This window comes from Nothobranchius furzeri, chromosome 4 (assembly GCF_043380555.1).
Source record: "Nothobranchius furzeri strain GRZ-AD chromosome 4, NfurGRZ-RIMD1, whole genome shotgun sequence".
Taxonomy (NCBI): Eukaryota; Metazoa; Chordata; class Actinopteri; order Cyprinodontiformes; family Nothobranchiidae; genus Nothobranchius; species Nothobranchius furzeri.
Window position 1 is genome coordinate 9594800 of NC_091744.1, and position 16577 is coordinate 9611376.

A 16577-nucleotide genomic window follows, 5' to 3' on the forward strand; every position below is an offset into this window, starting at 1 on the left:
TGAACAGCATGCCGGATGCAAGCGGATAGCATGCTTGAGCCATGTCGGTTAGGGTGAATAACATCTCGCCTGAATAAGGAGAAACGGTTCCAAAACAGGTTAAAATTATCGATGAAACCAAAACTGTGGGACCTGCAAGCAGACTGAAGCCAGGAGTGGAGGGAGCGCAGATGGCTAAAACGTCCATATCCGCGAGAAACTGTGGGGATCGGGCCGGAGATGAAAACAAACATTCCACCGCTCTTCAGAATGTCAAAGAGATGGTTAAAATGCTGTTGAGTGATGACAGACTCCCGGCGTGTAACATCGTTTGATCCCACATGAATGATCACTCTTTTAACTGAAGCTGGGATGGAGTAGCAGACCAGGAAGTTTATCCAGGAGAGCAGGGATGGTGGCTGATGGAAAACATCTCGTCATGACATTAAAAACGCGGACATTCCTGATTATTGAATCACCTACCAGCAAAGTGGTAGGTGAAAACAGTGTTGGAAACTTTTTCTGATTGGCTTAATGAATTGACCTGTATTGGAATGTTTATTATGTGAAGTGCCTTGAGACAACGCTTGTCGTGATTTGGCGCTTTATAAATAAACTTGAATTGAATTGAAGCAGAGTCGTCCTATAACCTATTTAAGGTTTTCAATTCTTTTATTTGCTTTAGAAAGCATAAAGGCATCATTGTGGGGCAGAAGGAGCGGGAGGACAGACATTCAAGATAGCTTCAAGGTTGCTTACACTTTAGCTGAGCTGCCTCTGTCGGATACGAAAGATTTGTATTCCAAATAAAGGTCCAAGAAGTCAAAGAATCCAAAAAATAAACAAAGGTCCAACAAAGTTCCAACAAAATCACAAAATCCAGAGATCAGTGACAGGACAAAAACTGGTTTTAAGAGGAATTTGAGCACAAAAATAGGAGATGAAGTAAACACTTCTGCCACGTCTCAAGGTCCAGATAACAGCTAAACACCACCTCTGCATCATAACTCATTCATTTCATGATTAGTGTGCAAGTATAACCTTTCTCTAGTCCTTAGAGCATAAGGTTAAATAAAGAACAAGTCATCACAAACATAACTATAAAAACACAAACATTCCTTTAACATGCAGTATGTGTCGCTGCATCTACTCACCAAGAATGGACTCCATTCACCAAAAAGCTCAGACCTGTTGGCTCAGACATGCAGCTACATAAGGCTAAAGACTCCGATCACAAACTAAAGACTAAACGGCCTCAGTTTTGCAGATTTTGGTTAGTTAGTCAGCTAATTAGTTGGTTAATTAATCAAAAGGTGAGAGCAAAATATTTAATGAAAAATTACACAGACATTAATTAAACACGATGTTTTCCTTGGATGGGCATCTATTAGTGATTACTTGTTGAAGTCAGCCTTATTTATTTAAGCCACTGCAAGTAATCTTCTAACACAAAAACGTTTTTTATATTTAATTTCTCAAGACTGAGTTCAAATTTAATGCAGCACCATTCACAACACGCGCATTACAGATCTCATGAGCTGTTGTAAAGTCAAATGTGATCATGCATAAAGTTTTTATTCAAAGTCTAACCAAAATCACCATTATTCAAAAAGTTTAAATGAACGTAGTTCAAAACTGTAGCACGAAGGGCGGCAGTTCAAATGCTTTCCTTTAGTCCATGAGATTAAGTAGGTGATGAAAGCAAATGGTTTCCAACAGGAAGAGGTGGAGTCTTATACACCATGTTCTTAATTTGTTCCACAAGTGGCTGATCAAACTGTGGGTTTGCATAAACAGCTGTACAATGTACTTTTAATTTGAAAATCGGGAAGAATCACAAGATCCAGAGAAGAAAAGAAAAAAAAACGATTTTCACGTTTCACTTTATTCAGCAGACTTTAGCTTTGCTTTGACTTCATCCCTTTTATCTGTGCTTCTGCATAGGGCTAAAGCATGGAGTAGTTTGAATTGTGATATGGATGCCAGAGTTTTAGAATAGAATGCAAAGGCCACACCTCTGAACACCTTTTGTAAAGTACGCTCTGTAAAGTTAGCCACAAGACCTGATTGTCAACAAGCCACAAGAAGGTATTGTGCAGTGAAACTGTCTGCTCATCCTTTCAAACAAGACCACTAAATGAGCACAAGATAATCCAGGGATTGCATTGTTTCATGCACAGACTAATTCCTGTCAAAGGTTCATCTGAAAGGGGTACATATTGTTCCCATTTTAAAGACTCAACTTTGTTGAGATTTTCCTAACTTTTCTAAGGACGCTCATTAGTCTCAAACCCTTTATTAAAATATTAAAACCTTGTTATAAATTATTTCTGCATTTGAGATCCCACTCCATAATCCTTCTGTCATCAGTTTACGATATCTTGTCTAACATACATGGGAGCGGGTTTAAGTAATTTTCTGTGTTCTGGATTTATTTTTGATATGTGCACTCATACAAGTTTGTGCTTGTGTGTAGACATTCCTGTGCAGTACTACGTGTAAACAGGATCAACTTTATCAGCTTAGTTTGGAGGGAGTGGACCAAGAGTTTTAGAGAGATTGTAGCTGTTAAACAGACTTTGCTGCAAAGCTTTTTAGCTATGAGGTAACAGGATATTCTTCTTTGGAGACTTGGTACCAATAACTCATGTCTCCTTTTTTTTCTGAAGAAAGATGACGTAACCTTCCTGTTCACTAACATTCCCCGACCAACTTTATGATCCCTGCTCTTTTTGCCTTCCTCTCTTTCACCTCTGCCTCAGTCATTCCATGTATTGGAAATATTTATTGGCTGGCTATAGCTTATCCACATGTTTTTGTCATCAGTATGTCTCGTGTTCTGTAATGATTTTTTATTGTGTTTAATTCTCCTAGCTTTGCACAGTGTGCAGCAAAGGAAGAATAGCAGAACACCATTCCTGGCAAGACGTTTCATATTAGCTGTGCTGCTTCCCTTTGATGTCTCTGTACTCAACCCAAAGCAAATAGGAAAGAAGTACAATGAAACCACAACAAATAGAACTGAAACCTGGAGTTTGGGTACATCAAATCATGCAACAAGTGTCAAGCCAATGGTTGGTTTGTGAGTCTTGGAAAACGTGTTTAAAACAATGTACAAAGGTTCAATCAAATCTTGACAAACTGAAGGTTGGTGTAGCCACACCCCAATGGAGCCTCAGCAGGTCTACAATTGGCCACAAAAAGTTTAGGTTTCGCCAAGCACAGCGTTCTATGTAGATAGACACTGGCTGGGCTTATAACACCAGAGCTGCGACGGAGAAAAACTACAAAGATGGCGTTGGCTCAGGAAGATTGCTTGTTTGAAATGGCTTCAACTTTGAACTTTCTACATTTGAGATTTTCTTTGAAACTCTGATGTTTGCTTCTTCTCCTAAGGTTTATGGCGGACTGCTTCATTCCATGATTTCCGTAGTGATGAAAATGTCAAATTGTTTGTCGCTCTGATTGATCCTAGTGCTATCCAGTTGAGTGCAGAGCATCAATATATGGACAATTAAGGTCCATAGGCCTGAATTATTAGTTTTTGTTTCCAAATGGGAGGTTCCCACCACCGCCATTTTGACTGTGTTACATGTCTCGTCATGCCCAGACAATCCAAAAATGGGAAAAGAGGTGGAGCCGAGGGTGGGACTGTTACGATTGGAACAAATGAACCAATGTAGCTACTAGCTAACTTAGCTAACCCAAGAAGCTAAGAAGGGGCTCTGGAGAGCAGGATAGCCCACCTGCACGGCTGACTGGTTTCCGTGGGAGGCTGTAGTCATGCTGGTCACCTGTGGAGATCTAATATGGACTGGGACTGTTAAATTACAAGCAGAGCCTCAGACCGCTGCGATCGTAGGTGGGCGCCGTGGCCTTTTACATCAGCTCATGCTCCACGGTCGGAGATTTGCAACATGCTAACCCAAAGCTAACAAAGTTTTTCTGAGCGTTTTTAGCAAGAAAAAAGTGGTAGAGGGACTCTGAAGTGGAGGCAAACAAAATCATACCACGTAAGCTGACCAAGGATTCGCTGGTCCACTATGGTCAAAGATCCGCGAGTCTGCCCTTGTTGACAGTCTCGTCTCTGGGAGCGTCAACTCGGCTCCAGGATCTGTGTCGCGCTCATGGCCGGAGACGGAAGTGTCGACTTGGCTACCGGTGCTGTATCACCATGGGGCAGAGAGCCATGTTGCTACTCCGGAACCGTCGATGACGGCGGACTGGCAGATCTTTGACCGCGGTGGAACAGCAAAGCCTGATAGCCTCCGCTATCCTTGGTCATATATTTAGCTTTAGTTTTGTTACCCACCAACATGTTATATTTTAACCCATCTTAGACCAAGTGGTGTTATGGTAAACACACAGAATTTTCCCCCATTCAACCAGCAAACTATTAGCGAGAAAAAGATGATTGAGTGACTCAAAAGTGAAGCAGCGTCAACTAAAAGAGTTGCAGTGCTTCTCTGGTCTCCCTCAGAGATCCACAAGTGACCACCATGATTACAGCCTTGCATCTGAGCTGGTCCACCACGTCCCGGCGGCCTTGGGAAACGGGAACAGCCAGCCGCCTGCTCTGAATACTGTTCCCGGGCAGGAGAAGCCGGACATCCACTCAAGTTTCTTAAGCAGCCCCACTAACATGTTTGACCAAGCAGTTAAGTGACACCGCATTTCCCCCATTCAACCAGCGAAATAAAGTAAAGAAATATAATTTTACTTACTGATAAAAAAGAAGCAGAAACAGTTTGGATGACCTGTTCGTAACCACAGCTTGTCCTGTCTGTCCAATTAATTCCATGATTAACATCCAAACACAAACACACAGACATAACTAAAGTTTAGAGTGGAAATGGCTGAACATCTATTAACTTGAGGCTAAGGCATTTCCCCGGAGCTAGCTCTGAAGTCATGTGGCTCTGATGCTAATAAATAGTTCAAAATTTTAAGCATTTAATTATACTTAAACAGAAGAGTTACAAATAAATCCACCCCCCTCAGAGTTGTCATTGAACCAGGCTGTAAACATGTTCATTTCTGCTGTGAAAATGGCATTTTTAACATGGGAAACAATGAGGATCTGCTCACTTGTGGTGCCAGCCCCTAGCAGATGTAGTTTTGGGCAGGGGCTTTCACCAAAGTCAAATTTTGTCCCCTGTACTTTTTACCATCCAAAACAATATTACGCTATATTTAATAAACACTGGTTGAGCACTAGGACCTAGCAGAAAACAACCACTTGTGTTGAAGCCTTTTTCCCAATAGAACTGTCCATAAGCTCATCTATTGGCTCTGCTGATAATTGCGAACGTGTGACTGGCCATTCCTGCCACTTGTATACTTGACAGTTCTGTATTCCTGACATTGCATAAAAGTGCCTGTAGACTCAGTGGCGGCTGGCCAGTAGAGGGCGATAGGGCGCCGCCCTCCCAGTTTTTCCGTGTTTTTAATTTTTATTTAAAAAAATAAATAAATAAAATTAACAATAATCACATATTCTAAGTTAATTGTGTGTTTTGTAACAAAAATAAATCATATATATATATATATATATATATATATATATATATATATATATATATATATATATATATATATATATATATTGGTCTCTGCCGGTCTCTGCCGATCTCTGCCGAGCGGTGGAGGCTGTGTGCTGTTTTTCAATCGCCCAAACAGGACGAGACCAGCTGTCCAATTGCTGACAAGAATATCAAAGGGTAGGAATGGGAATGTATCCAATCAGCGTCGACGTTGTTTCAGAACGTTTCAGAAGCATGATGGGCGATGGAGCTACCGCCAAAGGATTCGTTGGTGTTCGGTAGAACTCGGCAGAGTCGTTTTTGGTCGTGACGCAGATGTAACATGGACGCCGCCGGTGACTACAACCAGCATGGATACCGGATCTCAGCAGCCACTGAATTCAGTTCGGTCCTTCCGTTCGAGAGGAGAACTATGGTGGAAAAACTTAATGTCAAAGAGCTTGGACCAGATCAGCCCGACGTAAAGATAAGCCAGCAGGAGAAGGAGAGAGGTAAACTGTACACACTAGGCTTCTCCCGAAATTGGTACACCAGGAAGGCTTGGCTAGCTGGATGCAATCACGCTAATGCGTTATTTTGCTTTCCGTGTTTGTTATTCAAAACGGCTGGGACAGATAAGGCATGGATGAGTCAGGAGTTACAGACATGAAACATTTTTCTGAGAAGGTGAAGAAACACGAGTCATCCCGGGCACACATGGACAACAACACGGTGAAGCTAGCCATGCTAGGCAGCAGAGCTAACGTTGCCATGCAGGGAACAACAGCAGCTGGGTGCAGAGGTAAGCTGTACATTACATTTCTGTGAACAAGACAATCAGAATCAGAAATCCTTGGTTGTCCCACAAACCGGGACATTTGTTTAATAACATGTTTAATGTGCAATAACTGTAAAAACTAATTTCAACACACATACTTATTATACATATTTAATCACGTAAATGTGTAGTTCATGTAAATTTGTACATACATCAATCTGATTCCATTTTACTTGTTACACTTCTGCTGCAGCAAACAAATTTCCCAGCTTTTGGGACAATTAAACATTTCTGATTCTCAATTAGATGTTTTTACCTCAAATGTAAAAACATCTGATTGAGAATCAGAAATGTTTTATTGTCCCAAAAACTGGGAAATATGACATTTGTAAGAGGATACTGATGACATTATTTCCTATGAAAGTGTTTCCTATGTACTTATCTGTTGTTTTTTATTTATCATATGACAGGTTTTTCACACCATCCTGAGCCATGCAAAAGAAGATTCTTGTCACCACACCCATGACCACAGCCGAATCAGAAAGGTGCTTTTCTACTTTAAAGAGGATTAAGACTTTCCTTGAGGAACACCATGACACAGGATGGGCTGAATGCTCTTGCCATGCTCTCCATGGAAAAAAAAGCTTGTCACAAACATTCCTGACTTCAATAAAAAGCTAATCGAGAGCTTTGCCACTCAGAAGGACAGAAGGGCAAAATTTCTGTACAAATGAGGTATCACACACACACACACACACACACACACACACACACACACACACACACACACACACACACACACACACACACACACACACACACACACACACAAATGCATCCACTTGATCTTTGTATAAAGTTGACCTTGGCACAACACTCCAGAAATATTTAACAGTGTAAATTTCTGGCATTTTGTCCAAGTGGTGTTTACTACCATTACTGTAACAGTGACCTGCTCATAATTTTTCGTGTTCACTCAAATGTTGAAATTAAACAAAATGTTTTTGTTACTTGCCTCTTGCATTGCCTATTTACCATTTATGGTCGTGTTATTTTATGTGCAATTTAATGCAGTATTTTTCAACCTTGGTCTGCAAGGCAGCGTGCCAATAGTCACACACCTGGATTAATCAGTTTGTCCAATGATGTAAGACAGGAAATAAAAGAGCTGTGCTTAATTCAGGAAATAGTGAAGTTGTGCACAAAGCTCAGAAAGCACAAGTTTGTTTAAAAATAAAAAAATAGCACAGCCCCACCAAAAACATTTTTCACCAGCCGCCACTGTGTAGACTATAGTTTTATACATATTTTTTGTAAACTTACTGGAAAAAATCCACCCACCTGGTCCTCATGCCCCCCCTGCCCGAAACACACACACACACACACACAGACACAGACTTCTAAAGTCAAAACTACGCCCATGTAGCCCCTATTGGATGAGGGTGGAACTGCATTTTTTGCCACTTTGGTGTTGGCTTCATGCTCGTCCCTGGATTATCGGGGCTTGGTGCAGAGAAAGTTTGAAATACAACCACGCTGCACACCTGAGCTCTCTAGGGTTGTGGTCAGACTTTATATTTACATATAAAGGATGGTTTGCCAGGTTATTACAAACCATCACAAGTCAACAACTAAAATACCATTGTTGAGACAATGCACCCCCTATGTACCTATGCACATGTTGATGTTAGCTGATCTCCTGCTTCTCTGCAACCCCCGGATGTGCTATAAATCACGGGGTGAACGTATGTTTGCCCATGCTGCCCCCACGCTCTGGAACTCACTGCCTGTTACAGTTAGGCAGGCACCCTCTTTGCCTGTTTTTAAGTCTCGTTTAAAGACCCACTTTTATGATTTGGCTTTCAGACAGTGACTTGTTTTATTGTTTTTACTGTATTCACTCTTGTGTTTTATCCACTGTTCTTATTGTTTTATTTGTTATTGATGCCCTGTTTAGATCCTTATTGCTGTTGTCTGTTTTGTTTTAATTGATCCTGCCTGTACAGCACTTTGGTCGGCTCTCACGCTGTATTTTAAATAGTGCTATAGAAATAAAGTTGGTATGGTATGGATGAAAACACAGATTCTCAGACTTGTCATTTGTCGATAAATTAAGAAACACATATAACATCTTTGCTTAAAAACATTTTTTTTCTGACTCAAAGTATTTTCAATCAAAATTAAGATTAAGTCATATAATCCATCTATTCTCAACACAAGATCATCTCAGTTTAAAACCCTGGTATGAATTGTAGTAGGCGGTACACATTTCTACAATGACTAGTGTGGCTTGAGTTACTGGAGATTAAGGCTTAATTACAAATAAGGAGTTTCAGAAAGATCAGGAGAGCTGAATCATCTTCTTAGTTACGAGCTTTCAGCTTTTGCTATTTTGTAGATCTATCACAAATGATAAAGAACAGTGATCAAAGACAGGAAGGGAGAAAAGTTCATGCCTTGTTTGGCTAAATGAAATGTAGATCGGCTCTCACAGATCTCTATATTGCCTGTTGAGACAACATGTCCCACACTGTTAGTTTGGGTGAGAATACCTTTGTCTGCAGCTGATTCAGAATAAAGTGTTACAATTTTCACCAACTATTTGTCCTTCATCTTGTTCTATCTGTTCCCTTCTCACTCAGTTTACCTCTCAGACTTTTTCTCGCCTCTAAAAAGGAGTAGGAATTCTCCATCTCTCCTCTCCTCTCTCTTATCATTGCAGGAGGACAAATGTTTATGTGGGCCTCTCATTCTGTCTCAAAACAGTGAAGGATGGCTGTATTGAATTGTGGATAACATAATCCAGCTGGGCTGCAAACTGTGAATATTTGCACCAATAGTATTGTGTGCACATGTAGGGCCGTGTGGCTTTGCAAGTTGTGTTGATCTGTTTTTGTATCACTTAGCTGCCGATGTTTCTCTTTCGACCTGGGTTCTTTTTGTACATGAGCAGCTGAGAACACACGGTGTTTGGTTTGAGAGAACAAACACAATTTGTTTTGCAAGTTTAAGTAATGCTATTGTAATGCATGCATGGCTGGTTGCATGCAGAGTGTACTCGAATGGTTTGGTTGATGCTCATGACAAGTGCTTATTCTGATGATCTGGGAAACTGGTCATTTTCAAACAAGAGAGGTGGAAAGAAGAGATGTTTAGTGCTCAAAACAGAGGCAGCACAGATCATGCATATTCAGAAAGCAAAGCCAATTTTAAATCGAAATACCATAGTTCAGCTCTCACTGGAGCGGTTCGCAGCCGTGTGTGAAGCAGCTGGGATGAGAATCAGCTCCTCTAAATCCGAGACCATGGTCTTGAGTCGGAAAAGAGTCAGGGAAGAGGTCCTGTCTCACGTGGAGGAGTTTGAAATGTCTGAGGGTCTTGTTCACGATTGAGGGAAAGATGGGAGTGCAACTTCGACAGGCAGATTGGTGCTGCGTCTGCAGTGATGCGGGCGTTGTACCAATCTGTCCTGGCGAAGATAGAGCTGAGCAAGAGGGCAAAGCTCTCGATTTACCGGTCGATCTACCTTCCTCACCTATACTCACCTATGGTCACCAGCTTTGGGTGGTGACCAAAAGAATGAGATTGCGGATGCAAGTGGCCAGGGCTCTCTCTTAGAGATAAGGTGAGAAACGTGGTCATCCGGGAGAGGCTCGGAGTAGACCCGTTGCTCCTCCACATCGAGAGGAGCCAGTTGAGGTGCCTCGGACATCTAGTTAGGATTTCTCCTGGTTGCCTCCTTAGTGAGGTTTTCTGGGCACGTCCAACTAGGAGAACGCTTAAAGGAAAACCCAGGACACGATGGAGAGACTATGTCTCACGGCTGAGCAAATTGCTGCTGCAGCCAACTGAAGCCCTTCTGGAAGGAATTTCATATTTCTTGTGTTGTTAAGTGCTTATGTTTGAACACATCTGCTCAGATAACTAAATCTTCATTCTGCCTGTAAAAGTGTCATTCTCAGAAGTCATTTTCCTGTAAACATACCACAATGCTTCCATTTACTTTGACTTATCGAGGCAGAACACATGTTGCCATTTGGAAGCTTGAATGGGTTTCCCCTCTATCAGCAGAGTAGATCAAAACACTCGAGACACGAAGGAGGCCCCTCTGTGGCTGAGACTTTCTTTAGACTCTAGCAGGAATTTTAGTTGGTGTTTGTCCTTTCACACATGACTTTACTATGTTTGTATGTAGAAGCACTGTGCCCATTGGTGTCCTGCTGCTTTACTTAACACTTAACACAGGCGGAAGATTGTGCCATAAACTGAAAGAAATGACTGAATGGTTTCTTACTTTCCCTTTAGGGTCACCCTGGGTGGGCTGAACCAACCTCTTGTTTGACCTAATTGAGCCACAGCTGCTTTCAATGTTTCTCAAAAAGAAAATGAATGAAGATATCCCGGCAACACATTTGAATAAAAGTTAGCCCCCATTCGTCTAAACTCAGACTGTCCAAAAGTTCCTACAATGTGCAGAAGTTGAAAGTCAATTTGAAAATTTACTTATTCTCATAAATACAGTTTAATAGGTGAGCAAGGGCAATGTGCAAAGTAATGAACATAAAACCAATATTACAAAGGGAATGCTCAACAACAGACTGTATTAAAATAAATGGTACTGACTGATTTACTTTTCTAATTTGCATCTCTTTTCCGGTTAGTTAATATACCACACAGATCTACTTAATGGTATTGGTCTGGTGTTAGTAGCATCGGCTCACCCCTACTCGGACAGGTATTGTTCACACAGCCTTCTGAGGGACACGGATGTCTCCAAGCATGTGGGTAGGGCATGAAGAAGTTTGTTTTGTCCTCCTTAAGTTAGTAAACAAAGGCACCCATGAGCAATGCTGCTTTGGGAGACTCTGATATGAAGCATGCTGCTTCCTACAGTCTCCCTGAGACTGGTGTGTTCTCCTCTCACAGCAGTCTGTCCTTGCCCTGCCACAGTGCGGTGGTTCCGAGCAGCAGTCAGAGAAAATGTTTACCCCAACACATCCAGACTTATAAGGGATTGCCCATGCAGGAAGCTGCTACTGGCTGATTCTACCCGCCAATCAGAGGTTCCCTCTTTAGGTAGGCGTAAACTTCAATTGGCCAATCAGTCGGTTGTGGAGATGTTATGACTGCAGCGCATGAAGCGGGCTGCTGGAGAGCAGGTCCAAAAAAATAAACAATCAGCTAAGCACAGAAAATGCAAAGATTACCCAAATATGAACACAATTAACCTACCAGGGCTGGGCCAGCTTATCCAGATGTGAAAGCCCTATGCGTTTTAAACATGTCCAGCTGAACAAGCCAATTTTTAACATACCTTTTTTGTGTGTCTCATGTTTTTCAGAGCTGCTGGACCCATCCTCATCATCATCATGTTGATTTTCTTCATATTCTCCTTAATCGTCTCTGGTGTGGAGTTATTCACTGACTGTCCAGCACAATGCGTGTGCAATGACCCAAACTCAGTATTTTGCATCAACAGACGGTCCAACACTGTACCTCGAGTTCCTGTCACCACCCGATATCTGTACATCTTCAACAACAATAATTTCACCTTGTCCAACAATGACTTCAAAGGCCTAGTGGAGTTGGTGTCACTTGATCTGAGCCAGAATGAGATACGAGAAGTTCCCGATGGAGTGTTTGAGTCCCTGTCAGAACTAAAGAACTTAGACTTGTCTGGTAACCAAATTGCTCACATTTCAAAAGACAGTTTTTCTGGGATGGTCCAGTTAGAAAGGCTGTATCTTCAAGGAAACCACATTCAAAGCATTCATTGGGAAGCTTTTGATGGCTTAGAGATGCTATTGGAACTCAAACTGCAAAGAAACCAGCTTGTTTCCTTGCCTTACCTTAGATTTCCCAATCTTCTCCTTTTAGACCTCAGTCACAATAACATTCCAATGTTGGAACCCTCAGACCTTCATACTCCCAATTTAGAGGCCCTTAAATTGGCTCATCTTGGCTTAGTTACTCTGGATAAAGACTTCATAACATCTCTGAGGAACCTCCATGAGCTTGACTTATCAGGCAATAAGTTAAATGAAGTCCCTCAGGCCTTGAAGCAGGATTCCCTCAAGGGCCTGACCAAACTTAGCCTGGCAGCCAACCCAATACTTGAGCTGAAAGTAGAGGACCTCCAGAAACTTGATGGACTTCAGGATCTAGATCTCAGTGGAATAAATATTCAGGAATTTCCTGAGGGATTTTTTGAAAGTGCTCCAAAGTTGATTTCCCTGACAGCAGCTCAGAACCCATTTAACTGCCTATGTCCATTTGCCTGGTTTCCTGTTTGGCTGAAAGAGAAGAACATTCGTCTGTTGAAGCCCGAGATTACCAGATGTCACTTTCCTTTAGTTAATGCTGGAAAAATGCTCATCTCACTGGAGCACAAAGATTTTGGATGTCCACCAACTACTACCGAATCTTTTAGTTCTCCCAAAGAAAATACTCCTGTTCCTCAAATTCCGACCACATCTCCAGACACCACCCATACCAAAGCCGTTCTCCCCCCTCGTTCATCTAGTGAAGAACCCATTTCTTCAACAGACGTCCATGCCTCTCCACCAGAAGACTTGGTTACCTTCAGCTCTCACAGTAAGGAAGATGAACAGCATTTTTGCCCAGAAAACATCTGCCTCAACAGGGGTACTTGTAAATTGGATCTTCTTGGACAACTCAGCTGTATGTGTCCCTCAGGAACATTTGGCCTCTTTTGCGAAGATATGGATGTGAGTCTTGCGTCCCAGCAACCCTCTTCTGCAGTTACCCCCGAGATACCTGATAGAATTGATACAATCAGTTCACGTCAGGTGACCTCCACATCAATCCTTCTTGACCTACACCGCTTCATCGAGACACGGCCAAATATCCGTGGCATCAGGTTGACCTACCGTAACCTTTCAGGGCCCGACCGCCGCCCTATGATGATTAGTTTGCCAACATCCTACCCTGAGTACACGCTACGTGGTTTGATACCCAACTGTACCTACTCTATTTGTGCCAGTCCCCTTGGGGAGAAAATACTTTACAAGGGTAGCAACTCTATAGAAATGGGGACATGTACAGAGGCCCACACAGACGGCATGCCTGTGACATCTGTAGAACCTTGGGTGACCACAAGTACTCCTCTTACAAATACTCTCATCTCAGCTCTTGCAGTCCTAGCGCTGGTGCTGGGATTGGCTATAGTGGTTGGAACCTTTGTTTGCCTGAGGAGGAAGAGGCGGGCAAATGCAGGATTGGAACTAGAATTGGGCCCTGCTGACCCCACAGAGTTGGATGGTATAAAATCTTGCCTGGAAAATGGCATAAACGGTACCTTACCTCCCAAGCAGCCTGAGACGGACTACTCCATGACTTCTCAGCCACCTCCACTCTTGCATCAAAACGGTAGTTCAGACTATGAAGCACCCTTGATGCACGGACAATGTCCATCAAATAACAATCTAGCATCCCTTAAACCATCCTATTTCTAACGATTAGCAAAACTTTAAAGACTTTCTCATCTAGCTATAGCACCCTTGGCGGTTTTATTCTAATATTATTCCAACATCAGATACACACAATTGAAAAAGGGCAATTGGTATCATTTGTTGCACTCCTGATGACACAGAATGGATTTCCAATTTAAAGACACAAAATGATGGATTGAAGATGGCAGCATATTCGAAATATGCCTGACCGCTATGGGACAATGAAGAGGATGTGATTAAGTTCATCAAAGACTGTCGTATGATGGTATAAACAACTGACTAAATGAAGTGCAATCAACTGAAAGGGGCTTAGTAGTGAACAGTGCCTTCATTACTGACCCAAGTATAACTTTCTTTTAATTCACTTAGTTCATATGAGAGGCAATTGAAATAAGCTTTAATCTTGTTGCTGGATGTGGATAAAATACAACAGAAAAAGTGCCTCAGCTTTCAGGCTAAAGAACCAGAGAACTGACGGTGGATCAGCTGAATTTCAAAAATACTTCTTGGAATTCTAAATGACTCAAATGGCACCATGGGGATTAGAAAACCTTGCACTGAAATAAAAATGGTTTCCTTTTTAACACCCCTCTCAAACTGCAACAAGATTGATGACCATGAAGACATGAAAAAAAATTACCTTTAGAGACTACGTAAAGTTTGCAATGATAAAAGTTGTACAAATTTTTCATTTACTGTTGGCATAATCTGTTCTGCAAGCAAAACTCTAATACATATTTGTGATTCTTCTGATCACTTGTTACACAGCTTTTGACTTGTGGAAATTAATTTTCTGTGAAAGACAATTGAGAATGGACTTGGATGCTTTTACTTAGTGCTAATATGGACAGATTGTTTTAAGTATGATTTTGTGAGATTCTGCTTTATTATTATTATTTTTGTATTTTCATGTTGTAAATATTCATACAGTATTAATATCACTGTGAGTTGAAACAATAACTTTTCCTGCTTAAAAATGGCCTTTAACACCAAGCATATTCTATTTTCATCTATGTTACAACGCTAAAAATATTGAGTGTTTTCAGTGCAGAAGTAACAACAATAACCAATGATTTACATAACTGGATTCATATTTATTTTTTACTCGCTCATAGGGCAGAAACCTTTCTCTAGAGGATATCACAAGTGATCCATCAGTGAGCTCAGCTTCAACAGTGTGACGGACTGAGGGTATTTGATCAAGAAAGATGGGCCCGAGTGCATAAGAGTGATTATTTCTTTACTGAAAAGCAAAACTTATATTATTGGGAAGTTTCTAAAACAACAGGAACAGCGTCCAACACAACAAAGTGTGGTTCACACAACATGTCTTTGAGACTGCTTCCAGTGGACAAAAACGTATGCAGACATTACGTAGCAAAGCAATAATATAGAACTAACACGAAAATGTGTTCGATATTTTTCTGCCGGGTGTGTTAAGGCCTCAAAAATCATAATTATTACTGATTCTAAAACTAACACATTTTTGTTTACATTCAACATTTTACTCCTTTGAAGAAATGTGTACTTATAGAGAACGAGAATTATGTTTTTTCTCAGTCTTCTTAAAAATATTCAAAGCATGAAAAATAATTCCCTGAACAATCTCTAGCAGACTCGTAAAAAGAAAGGCTAAAGTTTCCAGTATGAGGGGTTTTTGTATGTATGGTCCACAAGTTGGCCGGCTACAGGCATTTTAGTTGTTATTGGACTATTTTTCCTGGGAGTTAAAGCATGGATTGTTGGAGACAAAGAAATGCCTTCATCACATTGTTGGACTTTTACCTATTTGCTGTGCTGTTGCAATTTATCCTGATGTGCATTTCAAGAACAAAATGGCCTGTTTTGTACTCCACTGCACCAGAAACATGAAGAAACATATTTTTTATAATAAATAGAGTCAGTTCTTATGATTTTTTTGAGTAACTATATAGTTTGAACTTGTCAATCTAAACCTCAGATGCCTTTGTCCATTTTTATTTTTGTGCCTGTTTTTATATGCACCAGTTTAGTTTTTAAACTCCAGGACCAGAAAAACATTTTTTGCCATTTACTTTGTGTTAGCATCCTCTTGTAAGCACAGTCAGTATGCATTTTGGTTATATATTCATATCTGAAACTGGAAAAATCTCTAAAAAGTTTTGTAGGTCAGTAAAAACAGCAGGACATGTTTGTAGTATTTTCAACGTGCATATTTTTACACTTCCTTCCCTTATTATTTAGGGAAATATCTGTATATTTTTCTGTTTGTTATTTTGGCAGCATTCTTTCTGTGTACAAATTGCCAGTGCTGAGAAAAGAACAGTATTAAAATGCCTTAATGAACACATGTGTGTTGGTTTTGTTTTTAATTAGCTTTTGTATGTTTTTAAACAGTATGTAAATCTATGGGGTTAAATGTGGTGCAATAAAAAATAGTACCTGTGAAAGATAGGATTTTTCTGGATTTTTCTCTGTGACTTCAAGTTCCCAGTGACAAAACGCAAACATTTTTGCGCCACATTTACCTCCATATAAAGCCCCCACTCACACAGGCTGAAGAACTTCTTAAGACGTAAAAAAGTCACCCAGAATATAGACGGTTTTTGCAGGGTCTAGAGGTCTACAGGCACATAATCAGATTTTAATGGGCCTTTGAAAATTCTTCACCATGGGTAATTGCATCATGAATTAAAGCCAGCAACGAATCTAATGCCTAACTGTTCACACACTCCTCAAGCATGGGCTACTACTCGATCAGGTAATCTGCATTTGGCTAACACGGATTGATCTTCTAGCACGCAGCAGTATTCTGCAGTTCTACAAGGCTAGGGCGTGGTGTCATCA

The 16577-nt window shown here is 41.0% G+C and overlaps 1 protein-coding gene across 2 annotated transcripts in view; it reads left to right on the top strand.

Annotated features, from left to right (window-relative positions):
* The window catches only part of LOC107395821 (vasorin), a 54594-nt gene extending 38516 nt beyond the window's left edge, over nt 1-16078 (top strand). For both annotated transcript variants that reach the window (XM_054743645.2, XM_070550070.1), the window contains exon 2: nt 11621-16078. In XM_054743645.2, the coding sequence (XP_054599620.1) occupies nt 11649-13754 (2106 nt within the window). In that variant the 5' untranslated portion in view covers nt 11621-11648 and the 3' untranslated portion in view covers nt 13755-16078. The remainder of the gene's footprint in view (nt 1-11620) is intronic.
* Nucleotides 16079-16577: the final 499 nt, after the last annotated feature.